The sequence below is a fragment of the Sciurus carolinensis genome, chromosome 19, assembly GCF_902686445.1.
Source record: "Sciurus carolinensis chromosome 19, mSciCar1.2, whole genome shotgun sequence".
Classification (NCBI taxonomy): domain Eukaryota; kingdom Metazoa; phylum Chordata; class Mammalia; order Rodentia; family Sciuridae; genus Sciurus; species Sciurus carolinensis.
The window spans coordinates 17,333,786-17,354,968 of record NC_062231.1 but is presented as its reverse complement, the minus strand read 5'-3'; the positions used below and the strand labels follow the sequence as shown (position 1 = coordinate 17,354,968).

The 21,183-nt window shown below is 39.3% G+C and overlaps 1 protein-coding gene across 4 annotated transcripts in view; it reads left to right on the top strand.

Annotated features, from left to right (window-relative positions):
* Grm7 (glutamate metabotropic receptor 7) overlaps positions 1 to 21,183 on the top strand; it is a 902,155-nt gene that overhangs the window by 570,548 nt on the left and 310,424 nt on the right. For all 4 annotated transcript variants that reach the window (XR_007106295.1, XM_047535033.1, XM_047535032.1 and 1 more), the window contains exon 5: positions 11,083 to 11,223. Coding sequence is in view for 3 of the 4 variants with exons in the window: in XM_047535033.1 (XP_047390989.1) it covers positions 11,083 to 11,223 (141 nt within the window). In the remaining variant the exon portion in view is untranslated. The remainder of the gene's footprint in view (positions 1 to 11,082; positions 11,224 to 21,183) is intronic.

Below are 21,183 nucleotides of genomic sequence, written 5' to 3'. Positions count from 1 at the left end.
CATTCCTCCTTTGGTTTTTTGAGTTTGGCTTAGCTCACTTAGCATGATATTCTCCAATTTCATCCATTTGCCTGCAAATGCCATAATTTTATTATTTTTTATGACTGACTAATATTCCATCGTGTGTGTGTGTGTGTGTGTGTGTGTGTGTGTGTGTGTGTATCTCACAGTTTCTTTGTCTATTCATCAATTGAAGGGCATCTAGGTTGGTTTCACAATCTGGCTATTTTGAATTGAGCAGCTATGAACATTGTTGTGGCTGTATCTCTGTAGTATGCTGATTTTAAGTCCTTTGGGTATAGACCAACAGTGGGATACATGGGTCAAATGGTGATTCCATTCCAAGTTTTCTAAGGAATCTCTACACTGCTTTCCAGAGTGGCTGCACTAATTTGCAACCCCACCAGCAATGTATGAATGTACCTTTTTCCCCACATCCTCGCCAACACCTATTATTGGTTGTATTCTTGATAATAGCCATTCTGATTGGGGTGAGATGGAATCTTAGGGTAGTTTTGATTTGCATTTCTCTTATTACTAGAGATGTTGAACATTTTTCCATATGTTTGTTGATTGCTTGTAGATCTTCTGTGAAGTGTCTGTTCATTTCCTTAGCCCATTTGTTGATTGGATTATTTGTATTCTTGGTGCAGAGTTTTTTGAGTTCTTTATAGTTTCTGGAAATTAGTGCTCTATCTGAAGTATGAGTGGCAAAGATTTTCTCACACTCTGTAGACTCTTTCTTTGCATTGCTGATAGTTTCCTTTGCTGAGAGAAAGCTTTTTAGTTTGAATCTATCTCAGTTATTGATTCTTGCTTTTATTTCTTGTGCTATAGGAGTCCTGTTAAGGAAGTCTGATCCTATGCTGACATGTTGAAGATTTGGACCTACTTTTTCTTCTATATGATACAGGGTCTCTAGTCTGATTCCAATGTCCTTGAACCATTTTGAGTTGAGTTTTGTGCAGGGTGAAAGATAGGAGTTTAGTTTCATTCTGCTGCATATGGATTTCTAGTTTTCCCAGCACCATTTGTTGAAGAGGTTATCTTTTCTCCATTTCATATTTTTGGCATCTTTGTCTAGTATGAGAAAATTGTATATATTTGGGTTTGTGTCCGTGTCCTCTATTCTGTACCATTGATCTACCTGTCTATTTTGGTGCCAATACCATGCTGTTTTTGTTACTATTGCTTTGTAGTATCATTGAAGTTCTGGTATTGAGATACCCCCTGCTTCACTCTTCCTGCTAAGGATTGCTTTAGCTATTCTGGGATTCTTATTCTTCCAGATGAATTTCATGATTGCTTGCTCTATTTCTGTAAGAAACATCATTGGGATTTTAATTGGAATTGCATTGAATCTGTATAGCACTTTAGGTAGTGTAGCCATTTTGACAATATTAATTCTGCCTATCCAAGAACATGGGAGTTCTTTCATTTTCTAAGGTTTTCTTTAATTTCTTTCTTTAGTGTTCTGTAGTTCTCATTGTAGAGGTCTTTCACCTCTTTTGTTAGATTGATTCCCCAGTATTTTATTTTTTTTTGAAGCTATTGTGAATGGGGTAGTATTCCTAACTTCTCTTTCTGAAGATTCATCACTTATGTATAAAAATGCATTAGATTTATGAGCATTGATCTTATATCCCGCTACTTTACTGAATTCACTTATGAGTTGTAAAAGTTTTCTGGTGGAATTTCCCGATTCCTCTAAATATATAATCACGTCATCAGCAAATAGGCATAGTTTGAGTTCTTCTTATTCTACTCGTATCCCTTTAATTTCCTTGGTTGTCTAATTGCTCTGGCTAGCGTTTCAAGGACAATGTTGAATAGAAGTGGTGACAGATATTTATGATTATTATTATGTTGAATAGAACTGGAACTGCCTTGTTCCAGTTTTTAGGGGGAATGCTTTCAGTTTTTCACCATTTAGAATAACATTGGCAATGGGCTTAGCATAGATGGCCTTTACAATGTTAAGAAATGTTCCCACTATCCCTATTTTTTCTAGTGTTTTGAGCATTTGTATGTTATCAAATGCTTTTTCTGCATCTATCACAGTAATCATGTGATTTGTGTGTTTAAGTCTGTTGATATGGCGAATGACATTTATTGATTTCCGGATGTTGGACCAACCTTGCATCCCTGGGATAAAACCCACTTGATCGTGGTGCACTACCTTTTAAATATATTTTTGTATGCAATTTGCTAAGATTTTGTTGAGAATTTTTGCATCAATGTTCATTAAGGATATTGGTCTGAAATTTTCTTTCCTGGATGTGTCTCTGTCTGGTTTAGGTATCAGGGTGATATTGGCTTCATAGAATGGGTTTGGGAGGGTTCCCTCCTCTTCTATTTCAAGGAATACTTTGAGAAGTATTGAAATGAGCTCTTCTTTAAAGGTTTTGTAGAACTTGGTTGAGAACCCATCTGGTCCTGGACTTTTCTTTGTTGATAGGCTTTTGATGACTTCTTCTATTTCATTACTTGAAATTGATCTATTTAAATTGTGTATGTCCTCCGGTTCAGTTTAGTTAATTCATATGTCTCTAGAAACCTGTTGATGTCTTCTAGATTTTCTATTTTGTTGGAGTATAGATTTTCAAAATAGCTTCTAATTATGTTTTGTATTTCACTCGTGTCTGTTGTGATATTTCCCTGTTCATTCCAAATTTTAGTGATTTGAGTTTTCTCTCTCATTCTGAATGTTAGTGTGACTAAGGGTTTATCAATTTTTTTTTCAAAGAACCAATTATTTATTTTGTCAATTTTTTCTGTTGTTTCTTTTGTTTCAATTTCGTTGATTTCAACTCTGATTTTAACTATTTCCTGTCTTCTACTACTTTTGGTGTCGCTCTGTTCTTGTTTTTCTAGGGCTTTGAGCTGTAGTGTTAGGTTGTTTATTTGCGATTTTTTTCTTCTTTTATTGAATGCACTCCATGAAATAAATTTTCCTTAAAGTACTGCTTTCATAGTGTCCCAGAGATTTTGATATGACGTATCTTTGTTCTTGTTTATCTCTAAGAATTTTTAAATTTCCTTCCTGATGTCTTCCGTTATCCATTCACCATACAATAGCGTATTGTTTAATCTCCAGGTGTTGGAATAGTTTGTTTTTAACTCTGTCATTTATTTCTAATTTCAATCCATTATGATCTGATAGAATATAAGGTAGTATCTTTATCTTCTTGTATTTGTTAACATTAGCTTTATGGCATAGAATATGGTCTATTTTAGAGAAGGATCCATGTGCTGCTGAGAAGAAAGTGTATTCGCTCTCTGTTGGATGGTATATTCTTTATGTGTCCATTAAGTCTATATTATTGATTGTGTTGTTGAAATATATGGTTTCTTTGTTCAATTTTTGTTTGGAAGATCTGTCTAGTGGTGAGAGAGGTGTTTTAAAATCACCTAGTATTATTGTGTTGTGGTCTATTTTATTTTTGGAGTTGAGAAGGATTTGTTTGACGTATATGCATGAGTCACTGTTTGGGGCATAGATATTTATGATTGTTATATCTTGCTGATTTATGCTTCCCTTAAGCAGTATGAAATGTCCTTCTTTATCCCTTCTGACTACCTTTGGCTTGAAGTCCACATTATCTGATATGAGGATGGATACTCCGGCTTTTTTGCTGTGTCCATGTCCGTGGTATGTTTTTTTCCCATCCTTTCATGTTTAGTCTGTGGGTATCTCTTTCTATGAGATGAGTCTCAGGTGTGATATATTCCTTGTCAGTGGGCAGAAGCGCCTTCACTTGTTGATTGATGGTCAGCCAAATGGGGACTAGACTGCAGACTGGGGCACATCTGATCTGGGCCTGTGTCTCTGGTTCTACTGCCCTGATGGGAAAGCCTCACCCAGCAGGGAATACTCACTGGGTGGGGAAGTTTCTTTGGGCAGCTCTCCGAAGTTCCCTTCGGTCCAGCACTACCACCTGGACTGGGGAGCCCTTCTCTGCACAGTTCCCAGGGGTCCTGACCTACCACATGGACTGGGGAGCCTGGCCCTGGGAGGGACTCCCTCGCTGAGTGGTCCTCCTCTGCTGTGTTCCCCGGGGACCGGAGATACTGCCTGGGCCTCAGACCCTCACTCTCCATGGAAGCCTCTCACTTTTCGGCCCTCCTCTGCAATGCTCCTGGTTGACTGGAGCAGGGAAGTCTCACTGGGTCACTCTACTCTATCAAGTTCCCTGCGTTTCGGTACTACTTCCCCATCTGGGGAAACTGACCAGTGGGAGAGACTCACTCGGTGGCTGTGAGTTGGTCCCGAGTCTCTCAGTACCTCCTCTTTATGATCGCCCACCGCCCGTGGGGACAATCAAAACGTGTATGCTCTTCTCGATCACAGGAACCAAAAAGGAGTTTATTCTGCAAGTCTCAGACTTATATCGAGAACATCAGCCTATCAGAGAGTAGACTACCAGGAAAGTCAGCCTATCAAGGAACAGTCTCCAGGCAGATACCAGGATCGCCTCATGTACAACAGCCCACCAGAGTTACTTCCTAAAACTTGTTTATGAGTGCAGCTATGTCTCGCAAGCTGCCAGGTGCCATCTTAGAGATCAGGCCAGGGTGCGGCTCTGGGGCCCTCTGAGCCCGCCCCTGACATCTACCCCTTATTCTTTAAATAAAGAAAAGATGACTTGGGACCATGCCTGTCTTAGGTTGTCCATGGCAAATTACATCCTTACCCGTCATTGGAATTCTGACCTCTAGTCGTCAGAACCCTGCCTTAGGTTGGTATGCATTTCCATGGATCTTACCCGTCTTTGACTACTGGTCCAGCATGCTTAGTCATACTTGGGGGGATGTGCCTGTCTCAATGACTGTCAAAGCCTGTACTATAGCCTGTCGATGACATCGGGCATCTTGGTGAGCTCTGATTTGGCTGCGTATAACATAGGCTATCCCTAAGCAGATAATAATCAGAACAGCTACTGTTCCAGCCCACTGTTTTGTCAATCCCAGGGCTTTAGATAACAAAGAGAACATCTCGGATACTGATGCAACTTGAACCCTGGTGGCATTGACTCTGAGTATTTCAGCTCGTAGCTGACTGGTTAAATTATCAAACGTAGATGACCAATTGCCAGTAAGGTAGACAGAGAGATTTTTAGATAACATAGCCACAGAGCTAAGGTTATTATAAGCAATAGGGGTGACACACACTGCTCTTAAAGGATAAACACATCCCAGTCCCAAAAGTTCTCGTAAGACGTCCACTTGTTCTTGTAGTAAGTCCACTCTTTGATTTACAAGGAGTATGCCTGCCTTTAAATGGTTGTTTAGAGCTTCTTGAGTCTGTAAGGCTGTAGCTGTATTTTCGGCCAAGTGATTGACTGTTGTTGCTGTCTGTATGGTTGTGTCAATGCTGCTGCTGAGGTTGCGGCTGCCGCTGCAGAGACTGCTACCGTGGTGACCACAGCCGCTGTGATGCCAAAATCTCTCCTGTTTCTTGGTAGTAACACTGGCAATTCCGCATCTGTAACAGAGACTGGGACTGGTAGGAAGGTAGGAACACACATTAAGACTGCCAGCGGGAACCTAGAAGCATTCCAACATTGAGAGGTAGCACAAATCTGAAGTACAATTGAGAGAAGCAGTTGTTTCATTAGTTAGCAGAAACATAAAAGGGGGAAACACACAAACTGGGGTAGGTGGAAAGGTATATAGTTGAACTGTTCCTCCTAAGAGACTAAAAAGAGGTTGTAAGTTAGTTCAAGGGGGAAAGGCTACGAGCATCATGGTTATCAGGAGTATGTTCAGCATCTTCATTTTGTTGGTCTGAGTTACTTGTTGGTAGCGTTGGCACTGGTCAAGTTAGTCGCTCAGGAACGCAGATAGGCGATGTTTTGTCCTGTGGAAACACACAAACCGAGCCGCGGCTCCAGTAAAGCACCGGATCCAGGCCGTTCCATTGTCCAGTAAGAACATCCTTCCATTTTACCGTCGCTCTATCATGTTGTTTATGATTGCCATGACTCTCAGTGGCAGAGTGACCCTCATTATCCAGAGTTAAAAAATTTAAAATAAAGAGGCAAAGAGAAAGTTTATCTTTAGGGGACCTGAAGGTCTCCCCTATTCCCCCTTTTTGTTTATATAGAATATTTTTGAGGGTGAGATGTGCACATTCAACAATACCTTGTCCTTGTGGGTTATAAGGTATACCTGTGGTTAGAGTTATTTCAAATTTAGTGAGAAATTGGTTAAAGGAGGTTGAAGTATAAGCAGGGTCATTGTCCATTTTAAGTTGTTTAGGAAGTCCCCAGGCTGCAAAAGCCTGGAGACTGTGGGAAATGACATCTTTGACTTTTTCTCCGCTGTGTAGCGATGCAAAGATGATACCTGAACATGTGTCTATAGATACATGTACATATTTAAGGTTACCAAATTCAGGAATGTGAGTAACATTCATTTGCCATAGATGATTAGGTAACAGTCCTTTAGGATTAACTCCTATAGAAGGTGGATGATGGAGGACTGTACACTGGCCACAAGATTTAACAATAGCACGTGCAGTTTCTTTAGTAATGGGAAACTTCAGTTTTAATGTTGTAGAATTAACATGGAATTGTTGATGATAATTTTTTGCTGCCTCAAACACAGAAAAAATGTGGGGATCCTTAGTTGCTATGTCTGCTACATTATTCCCTAGAGCTAAATGTCCAGATAAATTGGTATGAGCTCTGATATGTCCAATAAAGAAAGGATTATAACGATCCCAAATCATTTGTTGTAAAGTCCGTAAAGCATGAAAAATAGTAGAGTTTGAGGCAATAAGCCCTGCACATTCTAAGTTACTGAGAGCTTGAACTACATATAAACTATCTGAGTAAACATTGAATGGAATATTAGGGAACATTTTAAAAACTTCAAGAACTATTAAGAGTTCTGTTTGTTGAGCAGAAGAGTTAGGGAAAAGGAATGTTTGGACTTTATCTTGATAACAAATAGCTCCAGTCCCTGTTTTGGATCCTTCAGTGAAAATCAGGAGCCTTAGGAATAGGTTGTTGTCTGGTAACTCGGGAATATTACAGAATTATTACTACAAAATTGTATATAAGGATGTTTAGGATAGTGAATATCAAAGTTAGCTTGAGTGGAGCATCTAACAACAGTCCAAGAATCCATGAAATTACATAACCAAGAAAGTTGATGCTTATCATCGGGAATAATGATAGTAGCTGGGTGAATTCCAAACACTGTGATAGATGATTTAAGTGCCTTTAAGATTACTTGAGCTACTGCTTCAGGGTAGGGTAAGAGAGTTTTATTGGGTGAACAGGCTAGATGGACCCAAAACAAGGGACCCTCTTGCCAAAAGACTCCAGTAGGTAGTTTCTTGTTAGGAATAACAATGAATTGTAATGGCTGAGAGAGATCAATACAATCTACCTGGACCATGTCTGTCTGCCTCCTCAAATCTTGTGGCTTATTTCTGCCTAATTTTAGACTTTGTATGACATAAGTAATACTGAATAGATTTTTCTGTTCTTTGTTTGCTCATCTGTTCTTTTGAGTTTCATGCATGAGTCTGTGAACCGTTTACTGTGTAGGATGGAATGTATGCATCCCATAATTCATGGGCATTTGAGGTATTCAAATTTTAATTTGAATAACATCTCCCAACATTCTTGAACATATACCCCAGTGCACATGAGTAAAGCTTTCTCTAGTGAATGTACCCAGAGTAGAATGGCTAGATCTTTAGAGTAGGCACATTAGCAATATTAATAGGTAGCACTCACCTGGTCTGCGAAGTGGCTTACAGATTAACCCTCTCAGCAGTAGGGAAGTGAGCTTCTCACCTGCATTAGTATTTCCCTCTCTCCTCCCCTATTCTCATTCTCCTGTTCTCTCTCTTGTTAGTCTTTTCTGCTTTTTATACATCATGTCCTTCATTTATTCCACTGGTGTCGTGTCCATCACAAGCGGTATCTCTCTCAATCATCAGCACACCTTCCCTAAGTTGGAAGCCGAATAGGAAATGCCAAGAGCCTAGGCCAGGGTCCCGGGAACTGACAGGGAAGTTCTCATCTGCAATGCCTGACTGGCCTGAGAAGGCTCTGATGGGTACTGGTTGCTTTCTGATACCACATAAAGCCCCATTAGTATCTGTCAACCTCCTTCTGCCCTGGCAGAGCAGGCAGCTGTGTCCTCTGACCCTGCTCTTGACTTTCTGATAGCTTTCCTTTCATATCACACACTGGTGAGAGATTTTTCCCCCGCTTTCAGCTGGAAAGGTCACCTCCCAAACATACCACCTGGGATGAATTATGTCTCTATTGATTTACACTCTCTTGTCTCAGCCACAAATTTCAGGGACTGTTTGAGGGCAGCACCCCATTTAAAAAGAGGAAAAAAATCAGGTATTTACAGTCATAACGCCAGCTAAAGCCCTATTCATTTTCCCTATGTTGTTCTAAGTTTAGTTCTAAGATTTTAGCAGTGTTGCTCACCATGTACCCAATGGGACATTGGTTTCAGAATAGCATAGAGATTAATTTCTGAAATGAAACTCATCAGTTCAGTAAGAGAAAAAATTTATACTCAGAATTCCATCTGCTCAATATAAAAGATTGATCTTTCTCCTTTGTTGTAACTCTGATTCTGTTTCCTTTGAACTAAAATCCTGGTCTTAGTGCCTAAGGTTATATGCTTAAAACTCTGGTAATTTAATAGTAATGAGAGATGTGTCCAGATCATTTTTCTTCTGAGATCTAGTAAGATGGGGGAAAGCTTCAGTTAAGTAGGAAACAAGGAACACAATTACATTATTAGAGTTATTCTAATTTCTATGTCTAGCCCTGACTCTGCTGCACATTGGGGTCTGCACATCTTGTACTGAATATCCTATTTCTGGAAGAAGATAGGCAGAATCTTCAGGCTGCAGAGTGAGGGCTTAGTGAGGGTTTAGTGTCTTCAGGCAAAGGGAAGGCATTAATCCAGCCCTTATCAGAATCTCCATACCTCTTAGTAAAGAAGAGCTGCCCAGAGATGCTGAGTATATTCAAGGCATTGTTAATGCATGGCTACAATAAGATCTATTTTAAAACTCAAAGATCTGGGACTGGGGCTGTAGCTCAGTGATAGAGCCCTTGCCTAACATGGGAGGCACTGGGTTCGATTCTCAGCACCTCATAAAAATATTGTGTCCATATCACAACTTTAAAAAAAAAAAACAACTTGAAGATCTCATGCTCATGGACAGTACATTGTTTTTTTGTTGTTGTTGTTTGTTTTTTTTTTTTTTTTTTGTACCTGGGATTGAATCCAGGGGCACTTAACTACTGAGACACATCTCTAGCCCATTTTATTTTTTATTATGAGACAGGATCTCACTAAGTTACTGGGCTATCTTTGAACTTGCAATCCTCCTGCCTCAGCCTCCCCAGTCACTGGGATTAGAGGTGTGAGCCACCGCACCCATTAAAGAATGGTAACATTCTTTAAGAATGAAAATGAGTAGAAGCCACTCGAGAAAATTGATTTAATATTTTTGCCATAACCCTGGTAAAGAGAAATCAATAGATTGTTAGACCCCAAAAGAAATCTGCTTCTGCTAAGCAAAGGTATATCAGGAAGAACTAACTAAATGGTATAATATTCATCTGACCTTTACGTCTGCCTCTGAATAATCTGAGAGGAATCCTGTTTTCCAAAACCGGCCTTTGCTCCAGCACCGTCAGATCATGAAGCCCGTTGAGCCTTTTGGGTGATTTGCCCATTTCAACATCTGACCTCAAATTGATTTACTCTTCTACCTACTAAACAACTGAGAAAATGTATATAAATACTTCTTATGTTTGTAATGTATCCATTGATGTAATTTTTTCATGGTCTTAAAGTTAAGGGAAAATGTTGAATAAGTTAAGTATGTGAAAACAAGTCTATCTTCTTCCCTGGCTCTTGACCTTCAACTCTAAGTTTTCAGAGGAAGGAGGTGGTACCACTTTCATATTTACAGATGGATATAAAGAAGACAATGACATAGCGAGATTAGTGGAGCTGAGATTGAAGTCCAGGCTTTGAAACCCTGAATACAATCTTTTTTTTCTTGACTCTGATTCTTACAAGACCTTACAGCACCATCAAGATATTTAAAGTTGCATTATCTTAAAAAGGCAGAAGTTCTGGGAATCTGGTTACTTAGGTCTTTTCTTTTTTGGACGGTCTTTATGAATAGCACTGAACTTTATGTTGGGCTTATTTCATCCATGGCCTCTTAAAAAATCTTTTATTTTCATTTTGACTAAAAAGTCAACTGTATGATAGGATCATCCTAAATGAAAGAATTCTTAAAATGATATTCCTAGGTCGGTTGCTGAATTGGTCAGCATTGTTGATGGCAGTGTAAAGGTTGATCTTGGACTTGTTATTTTTTCTAAGCTGGTCTTCTCATCTGCAAATGGGAGTTATAACAGTAACTACCACATAGATTTTGAAATGAATAAAAGAAAGCATCTATGGAAAACAATCTGGTCTATAATTCTAGTGCTTACACTGAAATTGGCAGTTATTAACTATTTTTTGGTGGAGGGGTACCAGGAATTGAATCCAGAGGTACTTAACCACTGAGCCACATCCCCAGTCCTTTTTATTTTTTCTTTTGAGACAGGTTCACACTAAGTTGCTTAGGCCCTTGCTAAGTTGCTAAGGCTGGCCTTGAACTTATGATCCTCCTGCTTCAGCCTCCTGAGCTGCTGAGGTTACAGGTGTGTGCCTGCGCACCCAGCTGACCATTATTATTTTAATGACTACGATGATGCTGGGAATGTTTTGGCCCTGGTTTAGCTCACCAGAAATGCAAAGCGTGTTGTCATCACCATGTCATTCCTAGGGTCTCTCTGCAGATTTCACTGGGCAAATGTTATTTCTATGCTACAAATCAGCCTGGCCGATTCATTTATGACCTTGGAATGTATTTTTGCTTCTTCCATGGGTGATGGTTTTTACTTTTGATTGACATAAAAAGCACCTTATCTACTAAAACGAAGGAAAACCATCGCTGGTGTTTTTATTTCTAGATGTGCCCTCAGTGCCCCAGAAGCCCTGACCTTTCCCCTCAATTCTGTTTAGGATTCGATGCCTACTTCACGTCTCGCACACTTGAAAACAACAGAAGAAATGTGTGGTTTGCCGAATACTGGGAGGAGAACTTCAACTGCAAGTTGACGATTAGTGGGTCAAAAAAGGAAGACACAGATCGCAAATGCACAGGTAATTTCATTCTTGTCGTCCTTCTCCTGTGGCTTGACGTGGCCAGCATTGAAATGTCTGCATAGTTGACAGAAGGAAGCTTGGCTGGAGACAAATTGAAAAAGTAAATTGAATTTTACTAGATTGTTCAGAAAATAGAACAGGAGCACAAGTCTTGCAGGACAAGAGAAGTACAGACAAGACTATATTCTTTTCTGCCTGTCCATGGAGCAGTAATTGACATTTCACTGATTCTCTAAATTCAGAATGGGTCACGTCACGTTGCTTTGAATGCTGTCATTGATGAGTATTAGTTCATCTTCTAGCCAGGGGTAGGAAATCATCTTCACATACACCAAACACTCTGACAAATCCCGTAACAGTGCCAGGTTTAACTATTACCAGGAACAGTATATTTGATTAAGGAAACAAAGTGCTATGAGTTTCTAATAATGAAAATTTCAAATGATTTGTGTGATATCTAACTTAAAAAGTCAATTGCTAGTTAAAATATGCTTAAGCATATTTACTCTTCCTTATACGTATACTCACATGATGAATCCAAATAAGAACACGTATGTCTAATTAGAATAAGATATACTCCATGTTTTTATAAATATATCAAAATATACTCTTACATCATGTATATCTAAAAAGAACAAATAAAATTTTACAAAGAACGTGTATACAAGTAGTCAAAAGGAAAAATCACACGTTCATTCATGTATCCATTCATTCATAAATGTTATTAAAGACTCCTTTCTGCACTTGTGGTCCCAGGATGAGTGAACCAGGTATGGCTCTGCTTTCCTGTTGCTTAGAGCCCAGTGGGGGAAGCTTAACATGATTCCAGTGATCTCTCTAACATCCATAATTATGAACTGCTACACATATTCTGAGGGTTATGAAGACCTGTAACTGAGGAATTTGACTCATGTAAGATGGAGGGAATTTTTTGTTAAAATCTGAAAATTGAGTAGGAAAGGAGAAAAATGAGTTGGAGAGTTTGTTACAGAAGAATAACAGGGCAAAGAGGTGTACCAAGACAGATTACTGTAATTACTATAATTCTAAGGATCTGAAAGACAGAGAAAGGTTTGAATGAGGTTGTGTGAACTGAGGCTGCAGGTACCAACAGAGAGCAAATACTCATTGGTTGGGATGTACCTAGAATTTATCCTGGGTTCTGGACAACCATGGAAGGATATTATACAAGGTTATGATGTTGCATACCCTGTTAACAGTAGTACTGCTAACTACTCTGTGTTCCAGTACCCTTCAACATTTTTAATGATGACCTTGAAAAATCCTAAAATATCTTCATTATGACCAAGGAGGGGACATTCAGGTTGGACACAGTTTCAGCATTGAGTTTATCTTTGCAATGTTGCTCTTTGAATTTTGGTTTCCTGGGTGTTATAGTTGAAGCCACTGCACAAGCATCTGTGAATCAGGTGGAATGCAGGTAATGCATGGTACTAAAAATACAATGAAGGGGTGAGGGTGCTCAGGTGAGGGCTTAATTCTCAAGGAGCTTTCTGAGGAAAAAAGGATAGAAGATAGGAACAGAGACATGAATAGAAACAGTGATATGAAATGAATAGGATGTATATATGGAAGACAGAACAGTGAACTGTAATGTCATATTAACCACATTCTCCAGACCATGTTATGTAGCAAAGAAGTGTTTTTAGAAATATAGCTTTGTAAGGATGGGGAAAAGGGAATAAAACTTATTCAATGGTGACTAGACCTAGGTGACACAAAGCTTTCAAGTGGAAACCCAAAAAATTAGTTTGACATCTGGATAATTTGTTTCTAAGACAGAGAACATTCAAGTGTACCAAAAGTATGCAGATGATTGATGGAAGTTTTCTGAGTTTTCCTAACACTGCATGCTCTATGGGATATCTGGAAGTGGAATGGATTGTCTGAAGGGCATTAGGATTATTCTTGTCTCAGGAACAATCTTCTTATATGTTCCAACCTGTCTATGTGATCCAACCCAGGCGTTTTATTGGTGGCCACATTTTAGTGTTGGCTAAAATTGAGAATTTGGGTTTATAAAAACATGGTTATTCCCCAAAGCACCACCTTACAAAAATGGGAACTGAGCTGTCATCCTGTCGTACTCCTTGCATACGAATATTCCATGATTAGGTTTACTAAATTACCCTGTGGCCCCAGATTGTATCTTGATCTTTCTTCCCTCTTTTCTTTCTCCCCAGTTCCTCTGCGATAAGATGCACCATTTTGAATGATGGCAAATCCTGTTGCCATCATTCTTATTCTTCCATGGGTGAGAATACATGGATGATTGTCTTCCTTCCTTGTTCTTTATTTTTCCAAATCCTACTAAACTCATATATCACTTTAGTAGTATTTTAAAAATACTGCTTAAAAAAATCTGGACATTTAAATATACCTCAACTTGGATAATTGTGAGAAAAGTCAGACTGACCTTGGTTAGTCTATAGGAAAAAGGAGCCATAATGAACAGAAGGGACAGTTCCATTGCTGTGATGAATTCTTGAATGTATAGTGACAATCTGAGTCTTAAGTTTGGGGAAGAATGGATGGGAGAAAGAAGTACTTATGGATTTATGGATGTGGAAAATGTAAGGAAAGTTATCTTAGTAACCAAATTTTGCAACATTAAAAGGCTGTGTGTATTAGGAAGAAGTCAGAAGATGAGGTGGTTTCTGGGTGAGTAGTCTGGTTTTACAGACTAGTAATACAATAAATGTTTATCTTAGTATAGAAACAGTGGATATTTACATTTGAGGATTATGGAAAAGAATTCACTTCATAAATTTCAGTGACTGGTTCAGCTGAAGAATAACAGAATAATACTCACTCTATGTTTGTGAGCACAAATTAAAATGTGAACATTTTAACATGCTCATTAGCCATAATGAGCAATTTCTTATATATCAGCTCCAAATAGACCAACATTGAATCTGTCATCTGTTAAGTCAGGCTTCAGAAATGAGGAGCGAGATACTAATATTTGAAGAGACCAAATTCCTGGAGTCATGGTTTAATGGTGAGTTCTAAAATTCCATGACAAGGGCTGGGTTTGTGGCTCAGTGGCTTGACTGGCATGTGTGAGGCACTGGGTTTGATTCTCAGCACCATGAATAAATAAATGAATAAAATAAAGGTCTACCAACATTTAAAAATATTTTTAAAAAATGAAATTCAATGACAGTCTTGAGAGGAAGAATAGATGTTGAAAATTTTATATGAAGAAATATGGAATAAACTGTGCATACTTATAATTTAACTTGCAGGTCGACACATTCATACAGATTATAGCTATGTAATCTTCACTTCTATAAATTATCCCTATTTGGTTAATGTTTCCTTCAAGTAAGGGATGCTACACATTCTCTAATATTTTAAGAACTTCCCACTTTTCCTTGATACCTAGATCAAACTATCTTCCTCCTATTTTCCTTAGCAGTGGCCTAATTTTTACCAAGAAAGATGAGACATTGGTATGACCAATTCAGCTCACGGGCCAGCAGCTCTCAAGCTTGAGGGCTTCCATCCTTTAAGACATGCAGTTGAACAAGTGGACAGTGGCCCAATCTTTGTCTGAAAACCCAATGTCCATTTGCTAAGCATCTTTGCTACTTTATGGTAGAGCTACATTTTCTCATAGAGAGGGTGTCAGCTCTTCACACTGTGAAGCAAGCCCTTCTAGGGAGTTCCCCACAGACTCTGTCATGTAGAGGCAGGAAGATCAGGTGTAATCTGTTTTCAGGTTGTGTCCATGTCTCTGCATTTATAGCCCATGCATTAAGTATGTTTACCCTTAAGACCTGCCAGTACACTGCCAACACAAAGACTAGCTTGGAGTCTGACCTCATCAGGAAAAATGTGCTGTAGAGACACTAAAGTCAAGGAAAGAAGAAAAATACTCAAGGGAAATGATGTCACCAGAAAACAGAAGGAGGTCATGTTATAAAGAGGAAAATCACCATACTAAAGTGGTTAAGAAATCATGTAGATTTTGGAATCAAAGAAACCAGAATTTGAAATCAAAGGAGCTAGGGATACCCATGACTATACCTGTGAAAGTTTGAACAGCATAATCATACCTCTCAAAATTATTATTATTATTATTTTCTTTTTTGGCACTGGGGATTGAATCCAGGGGTGCTGCACCACTGAGCCATATCCCCAGCCCTATTTATTTTTTTAATTTTCAGACAGGATTTCACTAAGTTGCTTAGAGCCTTGCTAAGTTGCTGAGGCTGGCCTTGAACTTGCACTCCTCTTGCCTCAGCCTCCTGAGTTACTGTGATTACAGGTGTATGCCAGCGCACACGTCTTCTTTCCTTATTTTAAAAATGAAGATAAAAACTACTTCCTAAGTTGTTGTTGGGATTAAATTAGATAATTCAACTAGAGAACCTGAAATGACACTGGCACAATTACCTGCTATTCTGGGCCCAATACTGTTGTCTGTGAGGAATTTGTGGATTCCATTGCCTGTGTCAGTCTTGAGGAAAATACATCAGACTGCCATGGGAAGATAAAGGCAGAGGTTTGACTCAGCAAGTATTTGTAAAGAGGAGTTCTTCCCTGGGGTACATGTTACTGGATGAGTGATGGAGGTGCCAAAAGGTTTGCAAACAGGTGTCACACGATGGAATGTTATGAGTGGAATAAGAGGGTCCAGGCCCAACAGATTTCAGTATGTGATGCAGATTCTGTGTCCAGGTACCATAGGGCTTGGACTTGCCCTTGGACTTATACTCCAAATTTACCAAATCCTGTCCATTTTACTGTGATGAGCTGTATCCTTGTGTGGCTGGTAGCATCCTCAAGGTCTTAGTTCCCAAATGCACTCTTCAAACAGAGGAGGTTCTGAGAATCTGAATGTGCCTGTGGCCGCCATAAAGATTATCACTCCATCATATCTTATGGCTCACATAGGGCATTTGTCTAACGAACATCCCTCTTCTGCCAAATGCCATTTGGCGGATTCTGATTCATCAGTGTTACCTCTTTGCTGAGAAGAAGGAACCAGCAGTTAGGAATCCATCATCCTGTGAAGGTGCAATTTGACTTTCAGAGATCTGTTTTCCTTTTGTGATGACAGACGATAAATGAATTGGCAACATCTTTTTTTTAACAACCCCTATTTCATTGCTTGTTTTTCCAAGTCACAGGACAAGCAGATTTCTGTTTTGATTTGTGTGCTTCTCAACCAGTGTTCACTGTGGAAAGATATTGGGGTTAAAGAGTGAACTGGTAAATTCCACATTTTGTAAGGTCAGAACCCTTAAGCTGTGTTTTCCTTCACACCTTACTCTCAAAGCTAGTAGTTTAAGTAAAGTTTTTTTTTTTTTTTTTTTTTACTGGATCTAAAAAGTCAGTTCCTAAATACTGTTAATGGATGCACTGTGTGTTTCTCAAGTCTTTCCTTTTCACTGGAACCCAGCGCCAAAGAGCTTCCACAAACTATTAACAAAACTCTACGACAAAATAATTACACTTAAGAAAGTCAAGTCCTTTGGGAATACATGGGCAGAAAGATTTGACTCTACTAATTAGCTTTCCCTGTCATTCTTTTACTCTGTTCTGAATTGACCTTTGTTTATGACATAGATGCTGTATTGTGCCACCTACTTTATGTAGCATGATTGTAGAATTCAGATCAAAATGTGGCAAATACTGTCTGGCCCTTGATGCTTAGAGACATTTGAAGTCCTTTGACTGGCAAGCCATGCATGGTGCATTTTTACATCTCTTTGCTATCTCAAACCAAGGCTGGACACACATCAGTTATGATTTAATCTCCATGAACATGTATCATAGGACTGAGTGTTCATATGGTTCTTTGTTAAATTTTCTGTTTTCTGACTCATCTCTAAATGTCAATCTTGGTTGACATTTCTGTTCCCCCCACTGTGCTAAGTCTTCCCCTACTTACCTCCTAAATGACTCGTTTCTATTTTTATGGTAACTGGAAACATGTCAAATCATTAAGAATTTTTATTTATTAATTAATTTATTTAAAGACAAACATTAAATATTAAATATCTCTGAATCATCCTAGAAAGGCTAAAGTATATAACTGGATTTTGTAAGATTTGGGCTAATTTGCTAATAGAATTTAGATAGATAAGATGTCATTTAGTGTAGGATTCCCCAAAGTAATATGATCTGAGTGTCACATCAGAAATCTTCATTAATCCTGGAAAACCTCTAAAAACCTTTCTTGAAATATGAAGTATCAAATATAAATCATATGACCCTAAAAGATGATTATTTCTAGACTTTGGGTTCCCAGATATTATAAATAGTCAAAAATAGATGTTAGTGTCTTTTTTAATCAAATGGAATGCCATGTAAATTCTGTGGCTTTGTTTTTAATTCACTTGGATGTGAAATTTATTTTCTTCTATTATTAAGGGGAATTTAAAAACTAAAAGATCAACTCTTTTCAATGGCAACATATTACTGTGTCAATCGTCAAAATGATTCCACTGGATGAATTTGAGAGAAGATAAGCAAATGATTAGACAATGCTTGATTCTGACAGAAGTAATTAGCAAGTCCTTTCCTATGGTTGTACATGGTAATAGATAGAAATCTCAATCAACAAAACCACCAGTGTGAAAAATAGAATTTGTGATCATTTTCTGTAGCTTCACTTGGTTTTGTGAATCTCCATTCCTGTGTTTTGTAGAAAATTAACCAGCCTTTTTACGTTCTCTTTTCCTTCCTGGTCTGTGGGACTGACCTTCAGTTACAAAGGGCTATTTCTAGTCCAAGTTGTAGTTCCTTGTAGGGGACCTTGGCTCCGGTCATTGGCATCTGTACTTGGCTACTCCTATCCACAGATCCATCTCCAGAAATGTGCCTTGTCTGTTCCTGCCCTTCCTGGTGGAGCTGTGAAGGTTACCATCTCGTGCATACTTGGTGCTGGTCTCTGTGTGTCTCCAGGTTCAATTGTCATTTTGATGACTTCTAGGACCCTCCTGTCCCCAAGGTTCAGGGAGGTTGCAGAGTCTCGGACCTTTTCTGTGACTTAAACCAGCACTTAACCTTCATAGTCCCCTCAGCCACTCGTTTCTCTTCTTCCATTCCTGAATGTCTTTATGGAGATGGGAAGGGGACTAACTCAGACCTTGTCTTCCACATCTATTGCATATGACGTATACCTTATATCCTGAATCCTGCAGGGATCCATCTTTTGAAGCTTGGAGTCTCATATAGACCATATAACTTTGATTTTTTAAAAATTATTATCTTTAAAATATTTTTGTAGTTGTAGATGGACATAATACCTTTAATTAATCATTTTTATGTGGTGCTGAGGATTGAACCTAGTGTCTCACATATACCAGGCAAGTACTCTACCTCTGAGCCACAACCCCAGCCTATAACATTGATTTTTAAAACTCAAAAGTTGATCCTTCCTTCTGCCCCCTCTTTTTTTTTTTTCCTGTCTTCCCCCCATCCCTCACCTCTCTCTTCTGCCATTGTCCTCTGTTCTATGATAACCATTTTTCCTCAAAGCAACGAAGAAGAGTTTGGAACCTAGACAAAATTTGGGAGGAGGAATGAGAGGCACATTCATTGATGTAACATTAACATGTTAGAATATCATCGTATAACACCAAAGTACAAAAATCAGGGCACGTCACATCCTTGTCTTTGCAGAAATAATGCAGTCATAGCACTGAAATCATAAACCTTTTCCCCAAATCTTGACCAGATGCCTCGGGTGGGGGCTAGTTACCTTCAGAATTATGAAGTAGCTCTTTGTAGATGGACCCTGCAGTGGGTGATTTCTTCCTTCCGCTGCCAGCCCTAAGAAGCCTGGAAAGGGGTCTTTACTGTCCGCCCTTTTAATTCATGTCCCATAGCACATCAAGGTACCCACAGGAACTGTGCTCAATTCTGTGCAGAATCAAACCAGGCAGAGGGATACCAAGTTGAAAATTTAGAAATACCCATGTAAAATGTTTGCCTCAATGCTACAAGCTGCAGTTATTTGAGCTGTTTGTCATTTATTTCTCATTAATACCAGCATGCAATGGCTTTAAAAATGGGAATTATAACCTTTCTGTATTCCAAAAGGATGTCAGACAAGGACACTCATGACAAGGAATTCCTAAACTAGGTGAGTTAATGAGCATACATCTTTTTAGCAATGGCTCCGGTAAAGTGTCTCATATAAGCAATGTAAGTAGTATAAAGTAGATGCTTAGAGTCACTTTAGGAGGGATAAAGAAGGGTGGTCGAATGACTTATCAAGTGTCTTCAAGAAAATCAGAATGGAGTGCAACTTCCCACGGAGTCTTTGGAATTAGAGGTTTCCAATCCTCTCTCCACTCCCAAAGAGAAATATGGACACTAAAAGCATTTTAGGATTTTACAGTCTGTGCAATGTCATAATCATCTCAATAGAGGATAAAAAAAGTTCAGAAGATAAATATCAACTACCTATAAAAAGCCAGATGAAAACTTCTCAGAGTTCCTTCTCATTTTGTTTCCCTGTGTCCAATAAAGGAGACCCCGAATGGGTGGGCACTTGGGGAGGCTTCTAATTTTCTCATCCTCAAATAATATTTATTGTTTACCTGCCTAGGCACAGCAAGCTCTGTGCTAGTTTTAAACACAGTCTGTTCTGTACAGACGTGGAGTTCCAGCTGCAGGCTGAAACCTCATGGTTCTGCTCATAAGACAGGTGAAGATTTGAGGCATCAAATTGCCTGAGTTTAATGCCAGCTCTTTCTATTACTCTTGACACTCGTGGGTGTTTTAGTCAGCGCTTTTTTTTTTGCTGCTGCTGTGACCAAACACTTGACAAGAACAGTTTTAGAGGAGGAAAAGTTATTTGGCATTCATGGGTTCAGAGGTCTCAGTCCATAGATGGCCAATTCCATGGCTCTGAGCCTGAGGTAAGGCAGTACATCATGGAGAAGGGCCCAGTGGAGGAAGAAAGCTGCTCAGGACATGGCCATCAGGAAGCAGAGAGAGCTGCCCTCACCAAGAACAAACTGTCAACCCCAAAGGCACACCCCCCAATGACCCACCGCCACCAGCCACAGCTTGCCTGCCTGCGGTTACCACCCCGTTAGTCCTTCAGAGGATTAATGCACTCATTAGGTTAAAGCTCTCATAATCCAATCATTTCACCTCGAGTTTTTTACATTGTCTTACACATGAGCTTTTGGGGTGACTTCATGTCAACCATAACAATGGGCAAATTACTTAAGCGTTCTCATCCTGCCCTGTCTCCTCATCTGTATGATGTCGTCATTGCAGTTGTCCCTGCTGTGTGGGCTCTTCCACAGTAATGCAACACAACAACACTGGTGCAGATGCTTAGTGTTCACTGATGGCGGTGACTGATACAAACCTTGCTGTTCACATGAAAAAGGAGAGCCTTCCATGATTTATATTGCCAGTTCTTCTTTTATTTCCATACCAGTCTTTATTCTTCCTTTACTTGCAACATCCTTTACCTTATGAATTTTTCTGAACACTTATCAGTACCATCTGTATGTTCATATCATACAGGTGAATCATTCAGGTGGATCCCCCCATCATCCTAGTGAGCTAGACAGGGCAGGTACATCCCTCTTGTACAGATTAAAACAAAACTCAACCTTCAAAAACGTCATGCTTTATCTGGGGGCATGGCCACTCATGAGAATTGCGTGTGTATATCAGCAGCTGATGGTGTGCATCCATTTTCTCATGCATTCTGTCACTCATCTAATTGCTCAGCAAACGGATACTGAGCAGCGGCACAGGGCAAGCGAATGTGCTGGGCAGGAGATGATAGATGTGGCCTTGGCTCTTAGTTTATATTCCCATACGGGAGGCAGAAGGAAAACCCTTAAGTAGTTTTGTGAAATAATTACAAGTTGCATTTAGTGCTGTGGAAGCAAAAAGTAAGAGTTTGAGCTAGAAACTCCCATAAGCAGTTGTTCCAGGAGCGCATTGTCA